Source organism: Neopelma chrysocephalum, unplaced genomic scaffold (assembly GCF_003984885.1).
Source record: "Neopelma chrysocephalum unplaced genomic scaffold, ASM398488v2 Primary Assembly neopelma1_71, whole genome shotgun sequence".
NCBI classification, from domain to species: Eukaryota; Metazoa; Chordata; class Aves; order Passeriformes; family Pipridae; genus Neopelma; species Neopelma chrysocephalum.
This window is the reverse complement of record NW_020897731.1, coordinates 29,992-43,824: the sequence shown is the minus strand read 5'-3', so window position 1 is coordinate 43,824 and position 13,833 is coordinate 29,992. Positions and strand designations below refer to the sequence as shown.

The 13,833-nt window shown below is 37.2% G+C and overlaps 1 protein-coding gene across 4 annotated transcripts in view; it reads right to left on the bottom strand.

Moving 5' to 3' along the window:
• Positions 1 to 13,530, bottom strand: part of FAM193A (family with sequence similarity 193 member A) — a 45,890-nt gene extending 32,360 nt beyond the window's left edge. For 2 of the 4 annotated variants that reach the window (XM_027686596.1, XM_027686597.1), the window contains exons 1-6: positions 13,462 to 13,530; positions 10,444 to 10,689; positions 8,017 to 8,183; positions 7,582 to 7,749; positions 5,266 to 5,500; positions 1,958 to 2,082 (exon numbers count right to left, since the gene is read on the bottom strand). In XM_027686596.1, coding sequence (XP_027542397.1) covers positions 1,958 to 2,082; positions 5,266 to 5,500; positions 7,582 to 7,749; positions 8,017 to 8,183; positions 10,444 to 10,533 — 785 coding nt within the window. In that variant the 5' untranslated portion in view covers positions 10,534 to 10,689; positions 13,462 to 13,530. Of the gene's footprint in view, positions 1 to 1,957; positions 2,083 to 5,265; positions 5,501 to 7,581; positions 7,750 to 8,016; positions 8,184 to 10,443; positions 10,690 to 13,461 lie in introns of those variants that run through there. The other 2 variants (XM_027686593.1, XM_027686595.1) reach the window with 1 other exon arrangement.
• Positions 13,531 to 13,833: the final 303 nt, after the last annotated feature.

Sequence of the window (13,833 nt, the reverse complement as noted above, 5' to 3'; positions counted from 1 at the left end):
CTCCATCCCCACAAGACTGCTGTCTAAACCTCCCTATGTGAACATCTTTTCTAGTCTGACATCTGATAAACACCCTTGGAACTAACCATACCACACCAACTACATATTTTGAAAAAGCCAGAGATACACAAAAAATTCAGTGATTTAAGTAAGGGATGAAAGGAAGGGCTAACACCCAAAATCTAAGCGAAGCTGAGATGCCAAAATGCCATTTCACATTTCTGTTCTTCAGGAAGAGAAAGCAATGAGGCCAATGTTCTTTTGTAAAGAAACTGGCAACACCTTCTCTACCGCACACAGATGATTCTCTACTGACCAAATGATCAGAGGACTAGCCTGATCCCTGCTTCTCCACATGAGCCTCCCTGATGGAACATTTCTCCACCAATTTCCAATGGAAGGCAGATTACCCTCCAGAAAGATTTCTCAGGGAAGGACACCCAATTCTCTCACTTCAAGATCCAGAGAACTCAGAAGTAAAATCCTGGGAGTCTATGAAAACAGACACAATCAAAGAAAAACAAGACATACACTATATAAACCTAGAAACCACGGAACAGGAAGCTTGTGCTGAACCTCTTCTTTCAGAAATGCTCATGTGAACCAATCTAGGCAAAACTGTAAGTTTAAGGGTGTTTCACATAAACTACTTAGTGAACACAAATGCACTGGAAAAGAAATTCCTACAGGAAGAGATTCTGACTTCATATGTAAGCTCTGAACGGAGCTGTCACTACAATGACAACAGAGAAACAACCTCTGTTGCTCAGAGTTTATTTGCAGTAGCACAACAGCTAAATGAAAACAATCCAATGCTTTTGTTAAGAAAAGATCATAAACTTCACTGAGACCATTCTCAGTTCTTCAGATGAAGGCAATATAAAGAGTCTTGATATAGCCAGGATTGCTGGAGTAAAGAGATGGAGAGAAGCCTTGTCAGAAAGCATGGACATGACTGTAGGATGGCCACAAAAGAAGATACCGATCACTGAAAAAAAAGTGCAACTGAACAACATCATGTTGAACATAGCAACAAAATTAGCTGTCTGGAGAGGGAAAGCTTTTAGTGCCAACCCAGTCTCATGTAAATGAACTGAATAACTTATGAGGAACCTTAGACATCTAGCTGAGCTCAGCAACAATTAAGCTTTCTTGTCTTTTCTTGTTTTCCTTTCTATTACCCACCAGCAAAAGGAGAACTCATCAGAAATTTTCTTTATTCACTGTGAGCAACATCTCTTGTGACAGACTTAATCAAACTGCTATTACACCATGGAAAATTACCCAAGACAATACCTTTAAAACACATGTACATAGAGGACAAATGTGTCTTCATCAGAAACAAGACTGAGAGGTCAGTATGAACTATCCATGACTGCACCACAAAAATGTTCAGACTTAGGATAAAGAATAAAATTTCTATTAACTAATACCTCTTTCTCAGGAAACCCAAACACTTTGCCAGTACACAAATTACAAGCAGAGAAATCCTACTAGGAAAATATACAATTTAAAGCCTCAGGAGTGGTGAAGTCCTGAGATCTACAAACATATTGGTTTCTCCAATGAAAAGACTGCTTAAAACTGCTTAAAACTAAGTTATTTGTGCACTATGGGAAGCAGAAGGCAATGAGGCTTTAGTTTTCCTGTAGAGCTGTACAGACAGCAGCAATGCCTGATGATAAGTGACAACAGTACTATTCAGTCATACCATCAGCATTTTCATGGGATGCTGTCATTTCACAGGGTAACCAACAAATAAGCAGATTAGGGTTGTAATTCTTCTGTCAAGCAAGTTATGACAGCAGCCTGCTCAATCAACAACACTGTTTTCAAGACAGATCCACAAGGATTTTTTTACCTATTCAATTGTAGCAGCAGAATTTTTTTTAAAAGCTGTGCTTGCAAATGTGTTTTCACTTCTCCTTTAAATTACAAAACAAAAGTTAAACTCTACCTTAGCTGTGACACCAACGTTGGCAAGCTATTCTGCAAGAGTGGCTCAGAAAATACCAGATTTTCAAACAGATGCTTGTTGTGCAATTCCCATGTCACCTGAAATTTCTTCAAATGTTCATTTTCCTATAATGATAAAACAACCAGAAATAAGCTAGGTTAGGAAAAAAATAAAGAATTCTGTCCAAGGCAAGAATCTTTTTAAAAAGTCTTCTTTCCAACCTACTGTCAGGATTTACCAGCTCAGTTAATAATGCAGTTTTAATATCCAGAAACTCAGAATTTAAGCCATTTTTAATTATTTAAATAACATAGTTTAATTCCTTGTTTTTCTAAATTGCAATGAATTAGGAAGAAAAAAAAACCAACACAAAAATCAGGCTATATTGTTCAAAGTTCCCATTCATTTCTGCACCAAAAGATGTATTTTATGATCTGAACCTGTAATTCTCAGATTTTCTTGTCAAAAAATTGTCTATCTCTGATTATTTTTCAGTTCTTTGAACTTATCCAGTAAGACACATATACAATGACAACCTATAATCTTTATTCAGAACTGACATAAAAACAAGTAAACAGTTCTCCCAAGTACAGCTTAAAAAACTAAGTTTTCTAAACAGACAAGAGATCAACAGCTTACTTCCCTAGTAAGATTAACATTTTTGTATTTGAGGTTATTTAACACAATTATATGTAACTTCAAGGCCTGAAACTTAAAACTATTATCATAAAAACACAAGAATCCAAAACAGGTATAATATATTTTTCAAGTCAGCAAGTTTTCCCACATATAACCAGCAGTACACAGATTTTCTATACCAGGACTCACCCACACAGTAGAATTACATTCAAGTGTTCTGGCTCTCAGGTAAGCAAGTGAGCCCTGTGAAATATAACCTCTAGTACCCAGAAACACCAGAATATTCTGAAACTTTTAAGTTTTGTTAAGCATAGTGGGTTAAAAAAAAACCAAACCAAACCCAAATGTTTTTATATCAGACCTAAAGATGAGACTACTGGTATTCAAAAAAGAATTAACTTTTAAGTTTTATTATTATTTAAGAAGGATGGGTGGTGTTGTTTTTGAGTAGCACAAGACACCTGTACCTCTTTACTATTATGTCTTCAAAATATTCAAAATGTCTATAAATTGCTAATAATTTCTCAAGGGTTGCTGCGACAGGTTGATTTCTTAGGGAATTTCCATATTATGCTATGAACAAAACCATCAACAGTTATCTACAAAATCTTGTCTATCAGTTTACACAAAGAAATACCAGGAAGTTTTCCCCTCTAGTCTGCTATACCCTGTACTTGAGGGCCCTTCAGTACTGACCACAGTACTTGCTGTCAGTATAATCTGTCATTCTCTGGTGGGGTACAAGGCTTTAGTTCCTTCTCTTGAAGTCAGATGGATTCCTTTGAAAGGAAGGACAACTGTTCATAATTTCATTGAGAAGTTAGTTCCTCACAGGTGGAGGTTCAAGGCATTATATGCCTTTGTACAGTACACTACATGCAAAGCTTTTATCTTTAAAAGGAAGGCTGCACTAAGTTTAGAGATCTTGGCTGCCTTTTATGTATTTCAGCCGAAAAGATTCCTTCTTCCATAGTGCGCTGGTATCTTGAGAGGAAACATCCATGCACACCGAAAAAGCTTGTGACCCTACTACCTGTACTGAAAGCTGTGACATACTACTCCATTTAATAAAAAGGTTATTTAATAAATCTAATAAATATATGACAAGACAGTATCCTACATTCTCACAGTTCAGTTTCCGACTGTCACAGCTTAGTAGAAAGAAGTTTTTAGTACTTACTGGGCTGCAGAAGGAAAAGGACAAGAAAAATCTGGCATATTTTGTGTTTTCCTATGCTTTGTTTTTTAAAATAGGAATTTTATTTTACTTTGAATTTTATCAGAAAAGGGGTAGATTAGATAGCTCAAGCATCTTCTGTCTTTTCATGGCTGTTATCTCAATCTCTCACACCTAGCAAGTTTTCATGACTACTAGTTCACAGTAACTGCCAGGGAAAAAGTATCAAATGGTTATTTTCTGATTAGCTGGCACTAATGGGATAGTTATTGGCAGATCCACTTTGAGAAAGCTAACATCTGTACTGTAAACCATTCACTTTTCAGCTGAACAAGTTGGAATGCAAATCAACCTGAAGAGCAATCTTCTCTCAAGTCCCTTATTAGAAACTTAATGACTATTAAAAGCAGACAATAAACAGGAGATGGCAGTGACCTCAAATCTGTATCTAAGTGATAAAGCCAGGGAAGATAATACAGACAATAGCAAATACACAGCATTGAGAGCAGAAAAAGAGCATCAGATACGCTCAAGTTTCTAAACAGAAATCTCTTCCTGCTTTGACAACTCAATTTTGGGTAACAGCCCTACCTCAGTAATGACAGTCTGCTTCCCCTCCATTTTATATCCTCACCTGTGGCCACCACAATCTTTTTTTATATCTCTTAATAAAGTTAGACAGTCACTTTCAGCTAATTGGCAATAAAAGCCATATTCACCAGTTTATTCACCTTTTTTTTCCTACTTGCACCAAGTTTGCACAAGAAAAGGATGGTACATGATAAGAACATTTACAAAGGATGCACAAGAAAGGATTATTAACAAAACAGGATTAATAACCTCAGGCCTTAAACAAATAGAATTATGGAATTTGTTTACTGTATTACTCGTGATGGACAATTACACAAGAAGAAATTTTTAAGGCTATTGCTTATTTTATAGCTGACAATATAATCCCAAGTCTAATATCACTGTCAGTTGAAAAAACAAGCATTTAAGAAAGAACTTTAGAAATAATAGCAGATTAGTTTCAAGGCAAGAGAAAATCTTTTCAAGTAGCCATCCTTGATTATAAGTGAAAAAAAAATTGAACACTGAAACAATTTAAGTTAGTGCTACTCATAAAAGTTTGTGTTGTTTAAACATGGTTGTCAAGAGACCATTTAGGATTAACAGAGAAGTGTTTCCCAAATTTTCAGAGGCATTAACTAATATTTTGTAAATCTGCTTAAATACTTGGTTCAGAATAAGTGCTACACACAGCATCCCACCTCTTTCTTTACAAACAAAAAATAATTTCATTAAGTCACTGCAAGAGGTGCCTACTCTACACTTCCGAATACTTAAATTTGCATTTTCAGAATCTCCCTGTCTCCAAGGATGCACACAAAAAGAACCTGACATTTTATAACCACAGAAGACTCCTGAAAGAGCCCAGAACAACTCTGGTGGCATTACTCCAGAAGCACATAGGCTGTTTCTTCAGTCTTACCAGAGTAACTAGGAAGGCGCTGATTGTACACGCTGCCTGACAGAGTGCACTGTACTCTTCAAGTAGGAGTGAGATGAACTGCTGTGCCTGGGGTGGCCCTTCTGTCACTAATGTTGATGCAACTTTAGATCCCAGTGACAAGTGTCTGAGCAGACGAACCTTCATTTCAAGCACGTATTCTCTAGCTTGTTGTTCCAACCGTTGGTAAAGCTGGTATGGATCTCTTTCACAAAGCCTGTATTTTTAGAATATTTGTGACAAAAAAGAAACAAACAAACAAAAAACACCACACAAAAGAGAGAATGTAATCAATAGTTTTCATTTTCCTAGAAACTTTTACCAGCTATCATCATCAAAAATAACCTCAATGGCTAGGGTTTAGAGAACTACCTTAAATCCCAGAGAACACACTCCAATCCCCTACTTCTACACTGTGGAAACTGAGCTCTAGTGCAGCTCTAGGACTAGGATGCCTGCACACCTGAGGAACAGATTGATTTAGGACCTTACTATTTCACTTCAACTTGTGAACTCAAAAATCTGAACTCAATTTGCATACAACCCTACAGGCACCCAGACTCTTCAGACAAGCTTCTTCACAACTTCTCCCTGTTCCTACACGTGACACATTTGTGTCTACCTAAGAGAATTAAACACGATGGCTGCTTTGAAGCACTTTAAATAATTCAATTTCACTCTAAAGTCCTGTGCACGGAGTTTAAGCGCTCGCCTCAGTGTTTTTACAGCACAGGGAGGTGGGGAAGAAGCACTTACCTAATCCCTTTCTTAAGAGTTAGATGAATAGAAGTTCGCAGTTACTAGTCCATGCTCTTCCCTCACCACTCACAGAACAGTCCTATCATACTGTCATCAAGTACTCCAACATACAATATGGACATTACTTGGCACCACTAAGTATTCAACTAAGAAGACCAGACACTTCGTTTCTTGCCAGCTGTGTCTAACAGAGTCGAGCATGAAATTAGGAATTTCTGCCTTTTAAACACAGAGTTACTTGGTCACAGCATGGTCTTTGCTGTGCTACCTAAATGGTTTTGTGTTGTTTTTTTTTTTTTAAACTTCCAACACCTACATTGACTAGCTTTGTTAAAAAGTTCTGTGTGACATTAGCACCACAGACTGGACACACTGGTGCCTGCACAAACTGTATCCCAGTTTTATTTCATACTTCAGAGACCATAAGGAACTTGAGTGAAAAATAATTCTACTGACATTTAGGGATTCCTTCTCTGAGATCCTGTTTCTGCCTTTGTATTTTGAATAATCTCTCTCCAAAGTGAAAAACAGTTCTAGAGCAATCAAAGCTCCTGAGTACATAACAAAGGTACATAGTATATGTTCCAATTTCCAAAATTTTTCCATTAAAGAGAAAACGCATAAAATCAACCACCCTTTTAGCTGTGATTCAGTTTTAATTACCTACACACCAAGCAACATTTAAAGACCTTCGATTTCAAAGCCTATGTTGTGTGTTTGGATCACTTAAATAAACAAAGAGTGACTAATAGGGAGGCACACTATATTACCCTGCTTGTTCAGAAGTCATGTTCAAAACCAAACGCTCAGTTTTTACATAACCAAAGTGCAAGAAGATTATTTCATTATCTATTAAGGCTGGTTCAGGTGTACAATCATAAAAAGAGCAGTGCTAGATGACTATAACCTTTCAAAAGTTTCTTTACTTCACCAGAATTCAGCTTCAACTAGAAATTCCACGTAAGAACTACAGTTGGTCAGAGCTCAGTATATTAAGCACATACAGACCCAAGGAGAACAACTCTTTCTTGACCACACACTGAGTTAGAAACAGAGATAATCCTCCTGGAGCACTTTAACAACTGCCACACTTTTTTCAAAAGCAAAAAACCCACCACTGAGGATCTCATTAAGCCCATCTTCAACTTCACACCCAGAAAAGCTACAACTTTTGACTTCTAAAATGGGAAAAAATTCTTAGAATCCACCTCATCTAATGATCAATGAATATTATTTTTTTCCATTTTTATGAAGTCTCTTCCAGCTGTTAAAACTACAGTAAGGTGCAAGCACTTTTATAATTCAGGTTAGTTCAACAAGGTAAGATTTTCACGTGGGACAATTCAAAGTTAACAGTGTCTTATAAATAATCATCATCTGAAGGTCTTTTGAAGAATAAGATTCTGGGATCCTTCCACAATTAGACATTTATATTCCTATTGCAAACAGCATACAAATTTAACAGCTTCCTGTGCATTCAAACTAGAATTGAAAAATCCTGCACAAAATAGAATTAATATTCTTCAAAGTGATATATACCTATCCACCAGCTCCTTCATTCCTTCTTTATCTGGTACCAACGACTGGTCTTGGTCATCTGCCAAAGGGGTCCCAGCTTGGCGATATATACACCGAACCATGTATCTGACTTCTGACCAGTAATTTTGAAGCTGCTGAGGTTCACGTTCAGGCTCTGCTGAATTTTCTCTGCAAATAAAGGCAAAAATAATCACCCTCTATTTGTACACATCACATAGGCGTATTGATTCCCACTATTCTGGAAAAAAAAAACCAAAATACATCTGCAAATGCCTAAAATAAGGTAAGAAACGATAAATGCTGCCATTCGTAAATTACTGTTACTGTCAGACAACCCATATAAAGGAGTTTAAGCACACATCTACAAACAAGCCACAACAGTGCCCACAGTCTGACCACAGCCACCACGCTGCTGAGTTTGAATTCAGTTCTTACCTGCGCTCATTACAGGCCTCACAGTTGCATGCTATGTCTGAAGGAGAGGAATTGCTAAGATCTGCAGCAGGCACTGTCTGTGCACCCACAGTTATTCTTCCTCCTCCTACAGATTCCTGCTGTGATCCACTGTTTCCAAGAGGCATGTGCAAAAGAAAATCTTGGCTCTGAAGGAAAAAAACCAACCAAACAGGTAGCCTTCAGTTTGTGAGGTCTGATATGTTAAGGTGGGCAAATATTAAAGCGGTAATTCTTAGTGCTGCATATATTTTGGGAGGACACTCAAACAGACACAAAGAATTTATCTACGAAAAGCCTAATAAATGCAAGAGATGGACTGAGAAAACCAATGACACAAACAGAGTTTCAATTCTAATAACCAAAGGTATGTTGGTTATAATTATCACCTTTATGTACTTCAGCATAAACAATGAACTAAGCTAAAGGAAGGCTTGCATCACCCATGCTTAAGCATAAACGAGTAGTATCTCTGCAGTCTCCATTTAACAGTATGTTTGGCTTTTGGAGTTTAACAATCCCTTCTAGCAAAAATCATTAAAACTCCTTGCTTGTAGCAGCCAGACATAGCATTTCATGGTAATGGATGTTAGAAAGCTGCTGTCACTGGGAATGGATGTGACCTCCTGCGCCCAGCACTGCTCAGTACCAGCAGATGACACAGACCTCTCGCCCAAGACTGCTGGTATTTTTGTCACCAGTTTCTCTCCCTTCTCTGTGCTCCAGCCCCAGCACATGCCATCCTTCCCTCCTGCACCCTCCCAAGGTTGTCACAAGCTTTCTGTGGCACCAGGCAGGGACCCCTCCCACAGCAGTAGCATGACTGAAGAGGTATTTTTGTGCCCCAAAGCCTGCATCAGGATGCAGACAAGTTAAAACAAACCTGCACACATTTGCTACGAAGCAAGGTAAGGAGAGCAACAGCAACCTGAACACAGGAGCATCTATAGCAAACCACCTGTACTCTGGCATGCAGTGACTGCTAACAAATTTTTTTTTGATAATTTTGGCTTTTTTCCCAGCTGACTTCTCAAATTTGGCTAGTTACCAAATCCACTTAGGTCTTTTTTAAGTCAAGCTTCCAGACTTAGAAACTACTTTTGCTGTTTGCTTTTAAAAATTCCTCTTCAAAAAAAGAAAACAGTCACCAAATTAAAAAAAAATGCTGTAAATTTTTATTTCATCTGGAGTATCTATAACTTTAAATGTTTAGGAAGCAATTCCTCTTTTCCTGCACTTATAGAACACTTATTTCCTTTACTAATTCACTAGCAGAGCTTAAATAAGTCAAAAATTTTGACTAAACTGAACAATAACGTGCCTCAGTCTTGCTGTGCTTTGAACTCTCTAGGATGTGTTTACCATCTTACTACCAGTATAATTTCCTCAGATATAATCTCTTGATTAATTTTACTACCCTTGTTAATAGCAAGGATATCTGTAAACATGAGATGTATACAAGTGATATACTCTTAACTTTTCCTCACAAAAAACTATGTTAAGTGTGCTTTTAACATGAGTTTAACAACATACACTATACAAAGACAATCTTTCTTCATGTTGATTTACTGAAATAAAAGTCTGTATGTGCCTATGGGCATGTGCACAGCCTGTTAGTTCTCCGCAAGGAGATGTCAGCTGGAATCTATAATATTTCCAATTATCCCAAGTGTGTGGCTTCCCAGATCAGCCAGATGATTTGGTTCTGCAGTATAGCATAGTTTACTTCTAATGAGGTTTTGCTGGACCTGTCAATGAACTTTTAGTATCTTTCTGCTATACTGAGCACAGTTCTTACATGAGGCTGAATTCACGACTTGAAATATTAGCACCATGAATTAAATTGGTGTTTGCAGTGCTACCAAGAATAAGAAATTGTTATATACATACTAGGCAAAGTTGTGCTTCCTTATTAAAACAATACAGGAAAGAAAAGACTGCAAAACTCAGAGACACAGTGAAGTGTCAGTGCAAGTATAGTGACTCCAGAACACTGCTAAAAGAATAAGGAAAACTCAGATACTTTACCTCACAAAGAGGGAAAAACACCATGAGCAGACGGTATAGAAAAGAGTGTAATAACTAAGGTCACACTTGTAAGAGTAGAAGAAGATGAATTTAATTAAAGGGAGTAAGGACAAAGTTTGAGATCTGGTGAATTAAAGGCAAAAAACACAGTAAAGAAACAGATCTAAACATTGCTCTACTTGAAAATCCAAAACTCAGATTCAGAACTCCTCATTTTTGAAACACCTAGATGGTTCAGTTTACCTCACAGGAAAACCAACTCAAGATCTCCTAAAATGCTTCCTGAGCGTTTACAGTTCAAGTGATTCCAAAGCACAAAGTGCCATTCAGCCCATAACAACACATCTTCTCAGTCGAACCAACGGAAGTACTTGAACTTACCACAAGAGATTGCTCTATTGTAGCGTGCCTCTCCTCCTTTTCGACTGTTCTTCGACAGTCTGGACACACCCACAGTGGAAGATGCAGCATATTGTTTGCTTTTGGAGATGTGGAAAGTGCTGTTTTGCTAGAATTTTTTATTCCGCTCTCTGAAAGCGAAGTATCTTTTCGTTCACTTCTACAAAGAAGACAATGCTCGCCAGTTGTATATGGTGCCCTTTGGCCCAAGCCAAAGGTAAACGGTGTCTGCAAACAAATATATTGATAGGTAACTGGTTATTGAGAGAATACACACCAGAAAAACTTATTCTCAGATTTGAAACAAACAAACAACCCCCTCCCCCAAAGAACAACGCACATATTTTACTAGTCATTATTAAATGGTGAATATTTAGTGTCCCAAGATCAAACACATCAGTCTCAATATCCATGAGGCAAACAAGTCAGACTATGAATATGTTCACATTTAGAAAAAAATGCTTTCATGGACCACAGCCTTTCCCTCTAAAACAATTCAGCCTAGATGCAATAATCTAGTAAGTGAAATTAAAAAGGGATAGTACAATTCGTTTTACTGTTGTCATCATTACAGATAAAAAGAAAAATAACTACTCTTTGAAGTTCTGTGTAACCTCCTTTCTAATACTATGTGAAAAGAGACACTTTCAGCTACGCTTTTCACAAAATAAAAGTATAAATCAGTTTAAACAAAACCAGTCAGGAGGGTCTTAAAATACACTATCATCTGTTGAATACAGTAGACTTTCCCAAATCTTCGTTCGCGAAGCCTAGCCATGATGACAGTAGACTTAGTAACTTAGGGGGACAGAGACAGTTCAAAACCTAAACTCTCTTCCAAGATGCTACTGTGTATGAAACTATGGTTCAGCCATGAAATGCTGATTATTCACCAAGACTGACAGTGAAAAACAAGTTGGGCTGCACAAGACAAAGAGAACCCAACTTTACTGGACATAAGTGAAACTGAGATGAAAGGAACAAAAAAATGGCAGAATCACAGATTTGTCCCATTATATTGCAGCTACCAGCTCTGCATTAATTACCATCATCTATGTAAGCCTCAACATTGTTAAATTCTTTCTCAAAGATAAAGCAAAATTTAAATAAGTAATTCAAACATCCTTCTCAATACTGCTCCAACCTCAATACTAACAAAACTATTGCTTTAAAGATCTTGTAGGGCTGAACTGCACAAGCACAGGTGAACAGTTCTTTAGGTGAAAGGACTAGTTCAAGCTAAAAGAGAATTAAATTACTACCTCTCATCTTTTCTTCACAGCAGCAACAAATCAATTCCCTATTGCTGACATCTAATGAAAAATGGCAGAGCATTACAAACTCTGATTTTTGTGTTCTTCACATTTGTAAAACTGACAGACTTGGCAATATGGAAAGAAAAACTAATAATTCTAGACATAAAAAAAGACACACTGAATTCATCTCCACAAGTATCTTCCTATCTTTCAGAAGTTCATGAGAAATTTAACAGATTTAGTAAAAACAGCTAATCCCTTTACTTATTGATGCCACTTCTAGAATTCACACCTAGGGCAGGAAAAAGAACACCATCTCTCCAGGAGTCTACTGCAGGTTTGCAGAAAACCTTCTTATTTGGGAAGATTCACTCTGCCTCCTGAAAGGCTGGGACTGACCAAATCCTTTGTTGGCTCTACAAGCACGAACAGATTTCTCAAGTTAAACATTCCTCTTGGCTGCCCTGCACTCAACTGCAGATCTTATTAATGCCTAAAAACCCTGCATGCAGGAGGCCATGGCTGCCCACGAAAACCCTGAAAGTTTCCTTCCTAAGTTTTTTTTGAAGCCAAATTAAGTCCCTGTTGGAATGATGGTTGTAGCTATCGCAGGCAAATCCTTATGAACATCATCCAAGGACATCTTCCAACAAGCAGGAACAGCAGAGGACAAAACACGAAAGTTCAGAAGCTAAGACAACCTGACACTCTTTTGCAAAGGTTAAGGTCATGGCAAATGCACCTCAGACATACTGCAAGGACTCCTAGAAGTTAAGATGATGGTGTATTATTTGCTTAAAGCTGCACCACAATTATTATAAAAGCCACAGCAAACACAGAAGGAACAACAATCTTCATTCTGGTCAACTCACAGACTCAGGAAAACCCTAACTATTTCCCCACTGGGCTCATATTTATGACAGAGATGAAATTTAAATTAAAACACTTGGTTCCTAGAGCACAATGTACATCATGAATGAAACTTGATCTAAGCAGTTTATTCCTAACAAAATTGACAGTTGGAACTTTGACAAAATCTAGATCATAAGCATCTCAGATACCTGCTATAGCTCTTTCATACTAAAATGAAGCTATGAATTGCAGTTTCTTAGTTATTTAAAAGATGATGAACGCAGTGACTGTTCATGTGATCATTTCACCAGGAGCAGGGGCAGTAAACTTTTCCTGGATTAGATGAGCTTGGAATTAGGTCACATACACATTTGTATGTGTCTTCAGTGCAATCAGAGCAAAGTGTACATTTTGAGAAAAGCGAGATATTTTTCCACTAGTCAAGCTTCAAAAAATGTGGGATGCATCTCTACAAGAAAACACCCAGTCTCACTTTCTCTCTAGAACATGTTCAGATATAACATTCATAAATGAAAGCTGGAAGTAGGACAAATTGGAACAGAAATAACTGCATCTCTGCTATGTATTTAGATTTATTTCCAAGAATAACTTTATTACCATAAAACCGCACAGATTTTTTTTTGAACATCCGTGTGCAATTTCAAGCATATTATAACAATAAAATTTTACTTTAAAAAAAAAAAGCTTTCACTGCTTTTTAAAGCTTGATTACTGAAATTATCAGAAACTAACTTCAGTTGGCAAAGTCCCAATCTCAAACAGAATTCTTTTTGAAGAGTTTGCTCCAGTCTGTTTAATACTGTTTAGTATCTTTTCCCATTAGTAAATAATTCTGCAATCAAATACACCCACAAAATTTGCCTGCACTTACCTGAGAAACACCTGTGAACTCTGATCCAACAGTACTGTCTGTAAACTGTGTACCATTTAGTGAAACCTGGAAAAATCAATAATGGGTTGGTGACAATAGCTGAGTTTAATGATAAAGACAATTACAAAAATTACACAAAACTTTCACCTGTATTTGAGGGTTGATAAAACAGCTTTTGAAACTCCAATGGCTAAAAAATTGCAGAGATGGAAAACTCCTTTTCTTTTGTAATAAAAGTTCTACAGATGCAAAGTTTGCAATTTATGGATTTTAACCTTTTGCACAGTAGCTCTTTCAGTAGCAACTTTGAGGTGAAAGAATTGATACAGGAACGCAGAAAATTCATACGCAAAATTATGTTTTTCCTTCAGT